Source organism: Apteryx rowi, unplaced genomic scaffold (genome assembly GCF_003343035.1).
Source record: "Apteryx rowi isolate R43461 unplaced genomic scaffold, aptRow1 scaffold_641, whole genome shotgun sequence".
NCBI classification, from domain to species: domain Eukaryota; kingdom Metazoa; phylum Chordata; class Aves; order Apterygiformes; family Apterygidae; genus Apteryx; species Apteryx rowi.
This window is the reverse complement of record NW_020450918.1, coordinates 201,803-213,235: the sequence shown is the minus strand read 5'-3', so window position 1 is coordinate 213,235 and position 11,433 is coordinate 201,803. Positions and strand designations below refer to the sequence as shown.

Here is an 11,433-nt window from a genome sequence, read left to right as displayed (position 1 = left end):
TGCCTCTATATATCACTATGCTCTTTCCTTTACAATCCTCATACCAGTTCTGCTTCTTTTAACAGATGGTCAGTATTTTATGAAGTTACTTAAACTTCAACAGGACTTGGCAATCACCGATTCTCTTTGATGAATCTTTCCAATTGCTTCTGTTTATTGAACTGTAGAAATAGACTTCCTTACTTGAGTTTGTATTAGGATAATGAGCCAGAGAGCTGACCAGTCAGATTACCTAAGAAGCAGCAAATGCAGTATCATCATTTACAGTAGCTGTAGGATTCATTGTTCCAGTTCAATAGAATATCAAGAATTGCATTAGTTGTTTAATTGCCCTTCTGATCTTAAAGAATGAATGAACACAGTAAAAACTAAACAAAGTCCTTCCTTGGTGAAAAACAGAAGAATATTTTTCACATGATTTTCATTACTTCCATCTAAATATTTACTTGTCTTAAATCCACATGCCTCCTGAACAAAGCAATCAAAAGAGAACTACAATTAAAAAGAGGAGTTACATCAGTGTTATGGGTATCCTGACACCACAGTGATGGACACTTTACAAACACATAAAACATGTTTTGCATAGTTTTGCTTCTGTTCACATTCCATCCCATCATCCCACTTCCATCTCTCCTGCCTTTAAAAAATACATGCATATATATATGAGTCTATAGACTCACCAGAAGAAATAGTGAAGAATCTTAGAAGTTCTAAGGGTTCCCAGGTTGCCTACTGAGGAAGCAAGAGCAAGACTGATTAGAAGATAGATATCTAGAAATGTCACATTTCCAGTCAAAAAAAGCTTAGAAATCCCCTAACTACACATACTGGGATCTTGGTCTGGCTTTGAGTCTGCCAGATGGGTGCTGACCCACAGCTGTGGACCATGGACTCTCACTAGGTAGGACATGAGAAGTCCAAGACCAGAAGCCCAATATTGTAGGTTTTGGGAAGCCTGCCTTGTGATTCCTCTCCCAACCATGGATTTCAGTGAAGCGCTTTGTCCCCAGCCCTGGAGCAGTACACCTGGCAAGTCTGTAACAATGAACCTGGTGACCCTGGTCTAATGATATATTTCAACAGGAAATAGGGTGCTTGAACATTTCCAGTGGGTGTAGGCTTTGGCCTCTCTGTGACCTCACCATTCCTCAGTAAAATAGAGATAACTGTAAGTTCTGCTAGCTCACATAAATGAGAAGGGGATCATCATATTAACAGATTATGGAGATGCTTTGATACCAGACTAATAGGCAGCATATAGATAGCTTAGCTAAAAAAAAGCCATCCACCTTTAAGACACAGTGTAAAAGAACCAGCTTTTATATTCTTGACCTGCAATTCTTAGAAAAACAAAAAATTACTCATTTGAATATCACAGTCATTTAAAATCTTGGCAAATATCAGAATGGAATAGCCAAGTTTTGGCTGAGGAAAAGTCATCTTCAGTTCTGCATTGCTTTTAGGTGCACACGTATTCACACAAGTACCACGTTCACAAAGAATGATCACACACGATTGCACAAGGCTTAGCAGGCTACAGCTTTGACGGGTGAGGTCTGTAGGCACCATCAGGATATAAGTAACAGTATTATCCAGTGGGATAGAACATATATGTGATTGTGTTCTGTATGACTGTGGCCTGACCCTACTGATTAAATCCTGGTTGGATTTAATCAGTGGAGGGAGATCTATCATTGCCTTACATAGGACAAAATTTTACCCACATTATCTGCCATTAACCGAAGGAAAACTGACCACTGCATCAGCATAGAAATTGATCTCTCTGTGACATGGCAAGGAGTCACAGCAATGATGATATTGACCCTGTAAGAATACTGGGTCTAATGCCAAGAGGCATTAACCTTTGTTTAACCAAAGTCATGAAAAATTAGGTAAATCTTTTCAGGAAAGGTAACATTTTATTACTTTCCACCTGCAACAAACAGCTCATTTCTTACTGCTCTAACTCCACTGCTGGTACTGAAGTGCAAAGCCTGCACTTTACTTTCAGAGACTCTTGAGTAATTCACATTGAGGTCATGTATCAGTCATGTGATTATACACTTGCAATGAACAAATCCTGTAAGCCCAACACAGAGGACTAAATGTAGTGGCTGAATCCTGCCAAGGAAGATACGCAGGCTGTGAGGAAATTATGTTTAGTTAAGAATACTGACAAAGGTGCAGGAAGAGGATGGCCAAGCAGGAGAAATTTGCTTGACTTCTCTGGCAGTACTGATCCTTATAATTGCCACACTATTAATTTCTTCTAAGATAACCATCATAAACTTTTATTGTCTCAATTTAGAAACAGCTGAAAATCCTAGAGTTGGTATTGTTCCATGGCGTTTGAATTAATGATTGGCAAGATTATCCTGCCAAAAGCCCATCAAGTGCAATCTCATCCCAATCACCAGAGTTTGCTTCATCCTCAGCATAGTCTCTCATGTTTTGAAAGCATCTTGCCTTTAATCAAATATGTTAAGCCAGTATTATGTTAGGTCTCTCCTCTGCACATTTCTTTGCCCTGTAAGATCAAGTTCAGTCTATAAGCATGTGTCTCTTCATTCTCTGATTATAGATGTTTTTCTGTGGCATTCTGCATACTCTGCTTTGGTTGTACCTGCCCAGCTTTTACCACAACACAGTCCACATAGCTATGATTGTCTCTCAATACAGTTTATTTTTCTTTATTGAAAGCAAATGTCATTAGGGCTTTTGAAATCACTAGGGCTGCATGCGAGGCCACAGGAAACAGTACTGCATTCCAAATTTAATATTCTTTAATGTGTTTGTTAATAGAACATTGACATCTGCTTAATGTTTTCTTTACAAGAGCCTATCAGATCTCCCTTTATGTATTTCTTGCTCATCTCAACTATCAGTTTTTACATTTACAAAAAGATCATGAAGTAACTACATAACTTAAAGTTCCAGAGCTAAAACCTTGCATAAATCATTTGTTTATTATGGAAGCGCATCTGCTATTTCAAAAACCTTTAATCATGGTGATCTTGTGCATTGAGCTGCTATTTAAACAAAATCCACCCATCCACTGTGAAGCTACAAAGCAGCAAAGAAAAGCAATGGACTAAGAGACAGATAGTTAATGCGTAGCTGTTCTCTTTGTGCCAATGCTGCCAGCAAAGCTCCACTGCAATTCAAATGCTTCACTGGAGAGAATTTTTGGCAGCCTAAAAAGAAGCAGCAGCAATTCAAGTGTGTTTTGGAAACTCGTCTCATGGACTTGTCTCATGGACTGTAAACTCTCACTTGCTATTTTTAACCCTTGGGCTGCCATATTTGTTTTCATTTTGTCAATGTAAAGGAATGTGAAAGAGATGTCTATTAGACTCCTTCACTCTGCCTGAGGGTTAATTACTCAGTTTGGTAGACGTTTGAAAATATTATGTTACCTCTAACGGCAAAATTGATAGAAGCTTGTTTCAGGCTCGCTTTATGTCATTACGGCAGATTAAATTAACTAATCATAAATTATGCTGGCTAAAGTACATCTGTTACTTACTAAACCTGCTGAAGGAAGGAAAGATTTTTTCTGAATAAGAAGTAAATACCAAACAGAGAATTAAAGACTTTTTCAAACCAATAAACATACATTCAAACAACAAATGCTGAAAGCATCCCAAAGATGGCAGTGACAGATTCTGAAGAACGCGACAGCAGTCTAAAACTGGACATCTAAATATTGTGGAAAGGCCTCAACGCCGCAGTGCTACAGGGTGCTGAGGGCAAAGAATAAAGACAGAAGGTCCATGAAAGAAAACAGGGGGTGCTCATGCTATTGTTAGCTATATTTGAATAACAGCATAAGGGGCTCATATCTGCAGCCCATATTTCCAAAGACATCTTCCATTTTCCATTGAAAGTGGCTGAATGCACCATTTATGTGTGCTTCCAAGGAAATGGTGGACATATATATCACTGACATAGCAGTCAATATAGATTTTATAGTGATCCTCCTGTTACAGCCCACATTGCAGAGTGTGGAATTGACAGCTGATATCACGTCAGTGTGGTGTAGTTCTTAAATGGGACATGGAGAGCTGGAGTTAGAAAGATGCACGGGATGGAAAACTCAGGTATTCAGGACCCTTTCTATGCAATATAAAGTACTGAGTCCCTGTCTGAAAGCTGATGATAGACCAGATCAGTCAACCACATATTAAATAAGGATTTTCTTTCTTTTCAAAGAAAATAAGGAAGAAATGCTATCAAAATATTATATTTCATGAGGATTCACATATGCCCTTGTCAGTTAAAAAGCAGAATGTTGGTTTAGGATGGCTGGGTGGCTTGTTCAAGTCTAGGAAATAAACTTTGCTGAATACTACAAAAAAGAGTCTAAATGGGATGGTCAGCCTCCCAGGGGCCCTATTTAGAAAGAGGGTAAACAAAAGACTGGCAAATCTCTTGTGCTCCTTCAGGTGCCACAGACCCTCATGAAGTTTTGTGGGGGATTCAAATAGCCCTGTTCAAGTTTAGTGAGCATATAAATTCTCAGTGCATTATAAAATCCCCTGGAAAGGTACAGTACCCTCTGTTCAGCTGTTCCCAGACTCCTCACCTGCCAATTCCTACTCCCTCAGTCCCTGACTTCCTTAGTACTAACACCAGGCTCACCCTTTTCCCTCATGTTTCCCTCCCACTTCATGTTCTCTGACCAACATTCCCCAGACCACTGCCAACATGCATACAGCTACAGAAAATCAGTAGGAAGACAATACGGCTACATTGGGATTTACAGGGAATCAGCAAGAAAGGAATTTCTTTCCCCCACCAGTGTGAGCAACGCAATTTTGAGAATTAGTCCAGCAATGAAAAAGATCTAAAAACTTACTTTGAAAATAAAAGAAAAGTTTAGATCACCATCAGTCACTGGGCAACCTATTTTAAGCCCATCAGAGCCAGCATGCTGTTCTCGTGTTGCCAATTAGAAATGATAGATTCATCAATTAATCTCTCTTCCTGTCCCCTAGTCTTGGTATGAGATTTTTCAAAGGGACAAATGGTAGTTAGGTGTCCACAACTATCATTTCAGCCCTGGAAAGTTGTACCTCTGTCAACATGAACTCGGTCTTGTCTTTTCAGACTGTGAAATGACAAAAAGGTAGCCACAGGAAGCTTTGGCAATCTGGAGGAAGCATCAGATTTATAATTTGGGAATAATTATATCCTCTGTGCAATAAATATTGTTAAATAATCCTTCCTCAGCTCCAAACTTAACTTTCTCATTGACAGATGAATACACCGCTGTTAAATTTGGCAGAGAGATGTCCCAAGCTTAGGCTCTTGATTGAAACTCAATTGCAATACTAACTGTGGAGCAGTCAGAGACACCCCACTACTTAGGAAATAAGCAGTGAAGGCAATTTGTTTTTATTCACATTGAACAGAGACAAAGATAAAGGTTCTGTTAGCTTCACAAAATTCCAGTGGCATAAAGCAAGCCAATGACATGGGTTATCTTTTCTCCTTTCAATAGATGTATCACTGGGCAGTGAAATAGAATTGGGGTGTACAAGGTTAACAAGGCAGCATCATGTTCTGAAGCAAATGATAAAATTGTCTTACAGTTCTTAACTCTGACCTGTTCCAGTGAAAAGCTGCCAAGCAGAATTATGTCATCCTGAACATCTCTCTCAAACTGTTTGATATATGAAGGAATCACCTCATCTTCAACCTCTCTGTGAAGGTCACGTGTCTTACTGAAGCTGACAGGCATCACGGAGTCTGAAAAATCTTCACTGATGACATAGGCTGCTTGAAATGAAAGTCACAGATTATCTTTTAGCAAATGGGATTTTATTCATTGATTAGTACTTCTCAGTTACTATGTTTGGCACACCAAAATTTTAAAACAACTGCTGATGCCATAAAACAAATACAAATAAGTAATAACAGTAAAACAAGCAGCAAATTCCAAGCATCATTGCCAGGAAAACCATCCTCAAGAGCAACATCTGTGTACAGGAAAAAGAGTTAAGATGAACAGTTTGTGGTATAACAAGTTCACAAGGGGTGCTGTGTATACTCATGGTCACTTTACTCCCACATAAATCTACTGATGTTAAAGGAATTTCAATCAGAATTACTTTGCCTTATAGTTTTATGGAAGATTAGGAATAACAGGAATTCAAAGGGTTTTTTAGGCAGAGCCACACCAATCACTTCATCTCCCTCCCACTCATCCTGGAGGATTGAATTCCACCCCCAGGTGCATGTGCTCAACTCCTGCCTAATTAATTGCGTCCAGTTCTGCTCTCACCCACCTCATTCCACTGATTTCACTGTGATGACATATGCAGAACTAAAGGATACGTGCTGTATATAAATAAAATTAAATCTCATTCATAAAGTCTGCCTTAAAGATGACCTGTTTTCTTTTTTCAGTCTAATTTAACATGCTACTTCAAAATATATCTTCTCACTGACATCTGCTACAGTACTAATACTAGTTTGAGTCAAAAATACAATAAAGCCAACTCTTTTGCTCATTTCTCCATGTTAGGATCACTAAGAAATGACAGATAGCAGGTTGTCCACATCTCACCTCATTTTGCTTGCCTTATTTTTCTATGTGTAAGTGCATGTCTTTATAGGTCTCTATGCCTTTTTCTCTGCAAGAAAATGCCTTATCTAGTTATTTGCCTTTCTCTTTTTCCATCCTAAAACACGAAGTGGTTAAAACATTTTTTTTTCTCACTCCCCTTTGAAGTCTTTCATTCTCTAATGAAGACCAGAAAAGGAAAGATAAAACTAAGGCTATTAAAATCTTCAATTTTGCTCACTACTCATTGTTTAATGACTTTAATTGTTGAGCCTCCTGAGTACTTAAATCACCTCTGTGCCACCAACACACAGGAAGTAGTTTTTTATTTAGTTACAACAGGATACAAATTCAAAATCATGTTGGGGGAAGCGTACAGTAGATATAAACAACCCAAACCATTACCTTAGGGTACGCAGAACCTCTTCATGTAGCATCTTACAAGCCTAATGAAAAGTAATTTGACCTACAACTATTAACTGCAGAAACAAAATGATATTTACATTTAAATTTACTGTAACATTAAGGGTTTGGCTAGAAGAGAGAAAATCCAGGAAGTGCTGAAAAAGAAAACATTGCCAACAGCAGAGGATGAAGCACTGCTTGTTCTCTTCTGTACTGTGTTGTACACAACGGGCCATATGCTTAACTGGTACAAATCAGTTGCTTTACTGCTTTCACAGGGGCAATGCAAGTTTACATCCTGGGAGGACAGTACATTACTACCTCAAATCCTCTGGTTATAGATAGATAAGCATTATATAATCAAAAGAGGAAGAAAAGCCCATCAGACTGCAAAGGCAACCATGCAGTCGTTGATCAAAATATCCTTTTTCTTTTTGTGTTTATTATTTTTGTGAGGAATTATACTTAATGAAGTCAGTTTTGGTGGAAGACACTGGACGCATTAGAATGTGTTCTGTGGAAAAAGAGCAAGAGAAGAGAGAGAACATTTTCAAAAGCCTTTTCAAGGGAAGTAACTTGAAAATACCCAGATAAACTATGATTCAGATTCAGAAAGTATTTGATGAAAACATACATACATTCATTGAAAGCAGAGTTGGAAAAACTGGTCATTTGATGAAGCTGGACACAGAAGGAGAACTGGGTTTTTCAGCTAGTCAATTCCCTCCATGCTGGCTTTACAAACAACCTTAGACTCTCAGTCACCAGTAGGTTGCTCTTTGGCTGAACTGACCCATGGGTTAGAGGCCTAAGTGGTGATCTCACAGTTAAGCTTGACCAAAGTAAAGCCTCACCCTCCTTGCCGTCCAAAAATAGCCATAATGGTAGAAATGCTACTGCTTTGTAAACACTAAAGGAATTGGCTGAAAATTTACAAGGAAATTCATGGATAGACTGATCAATCAATTAAAAACTGACTTCTGCAATATGTTAGCATGTGTCAAACTTTTCATTGCCTTGACTGTACTTAATAGTGTACATTGTACTTTCCATGTACTCTAAATCATTTGTTCTCCTTAGCACAGGTTATATTTGCAGATGTTGTGCTGTAATTAAAAAAATGTTATCCAGTATTCATTTAGCTAATTGTTGTAAGTGCAGCAGGCAGTACACGGGTCAGGATGGAAATTCAGCTTGTTCGCAAGTGGGCTATTGAGACATCAGAGACAACGACCTCCCTTAACTCATGACGTGCTTGGGCAATTGTACCGAGTCACAGCCATGATTCGGTGAGTAAAGAAGCCCTGCCAGAACGAAGCATTCTTCCCAGTCAGAGTTTTGGCCCAGCTGTTCCCACTGCCGAAGGGTTCACCGAGTCCCTGGGTGCCTGGAGCACCAGCACGTGGACAAGCAGGCCTGGCACCACTGCCTGGGCTCGCTACGCACCAGCACAGTACAGCCCAAGCATGGCAAGCAGCAGCATAGTAAAAAAACATTTAAAATGGACCTCTTTTACTCCCACACATGTTCGTCAAATAGCAATGATTTGTATATGAGGATGATGAGAATTTAAAGGCTAGGTCGACCGCCAGACTAGACCTCAGCACAGCTCTGAACATGTAAAGCAGCTCTAAATCCATGTAGAAAATGCCATTTTCCTGCTTAGTTTTAGAAGGCTCTGTGTACACATTGTAGCTAACAGTATATGTCGCTAAAGGTTCACACATGGGTTGCAAACAACTAAAACACTGCAAAACATTTTGCTTTAATTCTTTGGTTGTTGTAATATAATAGAAAATGTTTTTCTGCAGCATGACATCATTTTAGACATGTGCAGATCAAGATCTAAAATTGTCTGATAGGTTTTGTCCCTGGGTAGAAGAGGTACAGTCTACATCTTTCTCTAAAAAACAGACAACCAGTGTTACCTTTTAGGTTGTTTATAATACGATCTAAGGTGTACCACAAGAGTGACCAGCAGTGACAATATGCTTTAAAACATGTAATGATATAAATTCTGAGCTACGTTCTTTCTTTTCCTTTGGGGATGATCTATTAATTAGGACTGTATGACTACATGATTTTTCAGTTTAATGGTCAAATAAAACAGAAGCAGTTCTGTAAGGACTGGAACCAAATGAATCCCAGTTTTCTATGGATTTTTTGATGTCTAATAAGGGTCAAGCTCCCATATCAGCTTTTCCCTCAGTGCAGACATTAATAATACTTGTCTGGTCTGTTCAGCTGCCCCATTCCATAAAATTGGTAGGGAAGTTATACCTGTCAGATTTTTTGCTTGCTGTTAAAAAAAGGTGGTTTGGATGTGTTCAATAGGTTAAAAATTTTAGAGGGAGAATTCACAGGCTGCCAGAAATAAATACAGACAAACATACACACACAGAGGTGGAGACTGGACAAGCCTCACTTCCTTAAGAAAATCTTGCTCTGATCAACTCCAGTTTAACAATCTGTTCATCTTTTTATTCGCCCAAGCCAAAGATAACCCCAGTAACAAATTCACCTAGGACGGGATGCAACATTCATCCTCAGCTGTAATTCCGATACTCATTACGGCACTTTTAAGAAAAAAAAGCACCAAGGCACCACTCAAAGCACAAGACAATAGTAGGCTGCTGCAGTTCCCGCACTCACTGCCCTCTTGATTATACGCAGGGGCTGTGATGTTCACCTGCAATACAAGATACTCATGTTGACACAATTTCTTGCCCTTGAATTCTGGATTCAAATTAAGTCAGTGAGCCAGCAGCACGTTCTGGGCTTTTCAGCTGAGTTTGTGCACAGTACCCACTCGCTCAACAGGCTCAGCAGATGGAATGTACGGTCGTGGTCCTCAAACCACGCTGCAAAAGTTCAAACGCTTTCAGTCAGAAGACAAATTTTACCTCTTTGTGGTGGTTTGATAAAAGTAGTTTAAAAAAAAAAAATTCAGTTCAAAAGTATCTGACCAGTTTCATTTATAAATATTTGAGGAGATCACTGAAACCTCATTTTTCTCCAAATCAGCTATTTGCTGACAGGATTTAATCGTCTTTAAAGTATTTGCTCATCTTAGTAATATTCATTAATGTTGTTTGTAAACATACAGAGCATTAGGGTACGCAGCTGAGGTAGAGATCAACCACAACTGGATGAGGGAGACTTACCTTTTACTTCCCGCTCCTCTACAAACATTGCTTGTCAAAAAGCAATGGTCAAGTCCAAGTCAGTTGCCTGAGATCCTTCTACAGTCAAAGGAAAGAACAACTGCTTCCAGTTTGTCTTACCAATGTAAGAGGTGCCTAGGGGAGGTGGGCTGAACCCCTGTACAGAGGTGCTTCTCCTTCTCTTCCCTGTGATTCAGAGGGGGCCCTAGCAGCTAACTTCCAGAAAACTAATGTAAAGTGTACAGGATCCCACCCTGGGCCCCCCTGCAAAACAACAACACGACAATTTCCTTAATCGTGCAACAGTATTTTCAGGCTAAAGCTATTGAAGACCATGAAATGCTACAAATGTTGGTAGAGGGAGAAAACATAAATACCACAGAGACCACATGCCAATATTTTCAATAGAAACAATGTTGACTTCACCATAGCCAAGCATGTTTTTACTTTAGTCTCTGTTGTTATAGGGTAAAAGCAACAATCAACCTGCAGGATCGCTTTAATCTTTTTCAGTAATGTGGAGCTCCACATTAACACGCAACAAGAGATGGCTTGCCAACAATTTATTGAAGTTTTTTGCTTAAATTATCTGCTTGAATTTAGCTGCGGTGGTTGTACTTTCTTTTCCTTGCATTTAAAGTAAGACAAAATGGGTTTCAAAGGTATTGCTGATATGACTCCTGCCAGTTGAAGGGATTTTGCAACATTTGGCAAACGAAACGTTTGCCTCTTCTAGGGAATGTTGCTCACAAATTCAACAATCACAAAACATGTTGCAGCTCCTGGGGCACCAGAGTAGCAGGCAACTGCCTGGTCCATCTCTCTGACAGAGTAGTCCTGGGATGTAACTACTACGCAACAACAAACCCCATATAGATACAAAAGAACAGAAAATACTTTTGCTGAAAAGTATGTGCATGTGTGCAGGAGAAATACTCAAAAACACAAGGCCAGCCCTGAGTTTGTGGCTTATTCATATGTCACTTCATCTGAAATGAAGTAGAGAAAAGTGGCGGGCATGCACATCACGTACAGGCTGTGACAGTAACAGAATCACAGAATCACAGAATCACAGAATTGCTGAGATTGGAAGGGACCTCAGGAGATCATCTAGTCCAACCCCCCTGCTCAAGCAGGGTCACCTAGAGCACATTGCATAGGATTGCATCCAGGCACGTTTTGAATATCTCCAGAGAAGGAGACTCCACCACCTCTCGGGGCAACCTGTTCCAGTGCTCTGTCACCCTCACAGTGAAGAAGTTTTTCCTCATGTTCAGATGGAATTGTCTGTGTTTC

General features: G+C 39.5%; 1 protein-coding gene across 1 annotated transcript in view; it reads right to left on the bottom strand.

Moving 5' to 3' along the window:
* Nucleotides 1-678: 678 nt before the first annotated feature.
* OFCC1 (orofacial cleft 1 candidate 1) overlaps nt 679-11,433 on the bottom strand; it is a 38,402-nt gene continuing 27,647 nt past the window's right edge. The window contains exons 6-7 of the mRNA XM_026084478.1: nt 5,609-5,778; nt 679-732 (exon numbers count right to left, since the gene is read on the bottom strand). Coding sequence (XP_025940263.1) covers nt 730-732; nt 5,609-5,778 — 173 coding nt within the window. The 3' untranslated portion in view covers nt 679-729. The remainder of the gene's footprint in view (nt 733-5,608; nt 5,779-11,433) is intronic.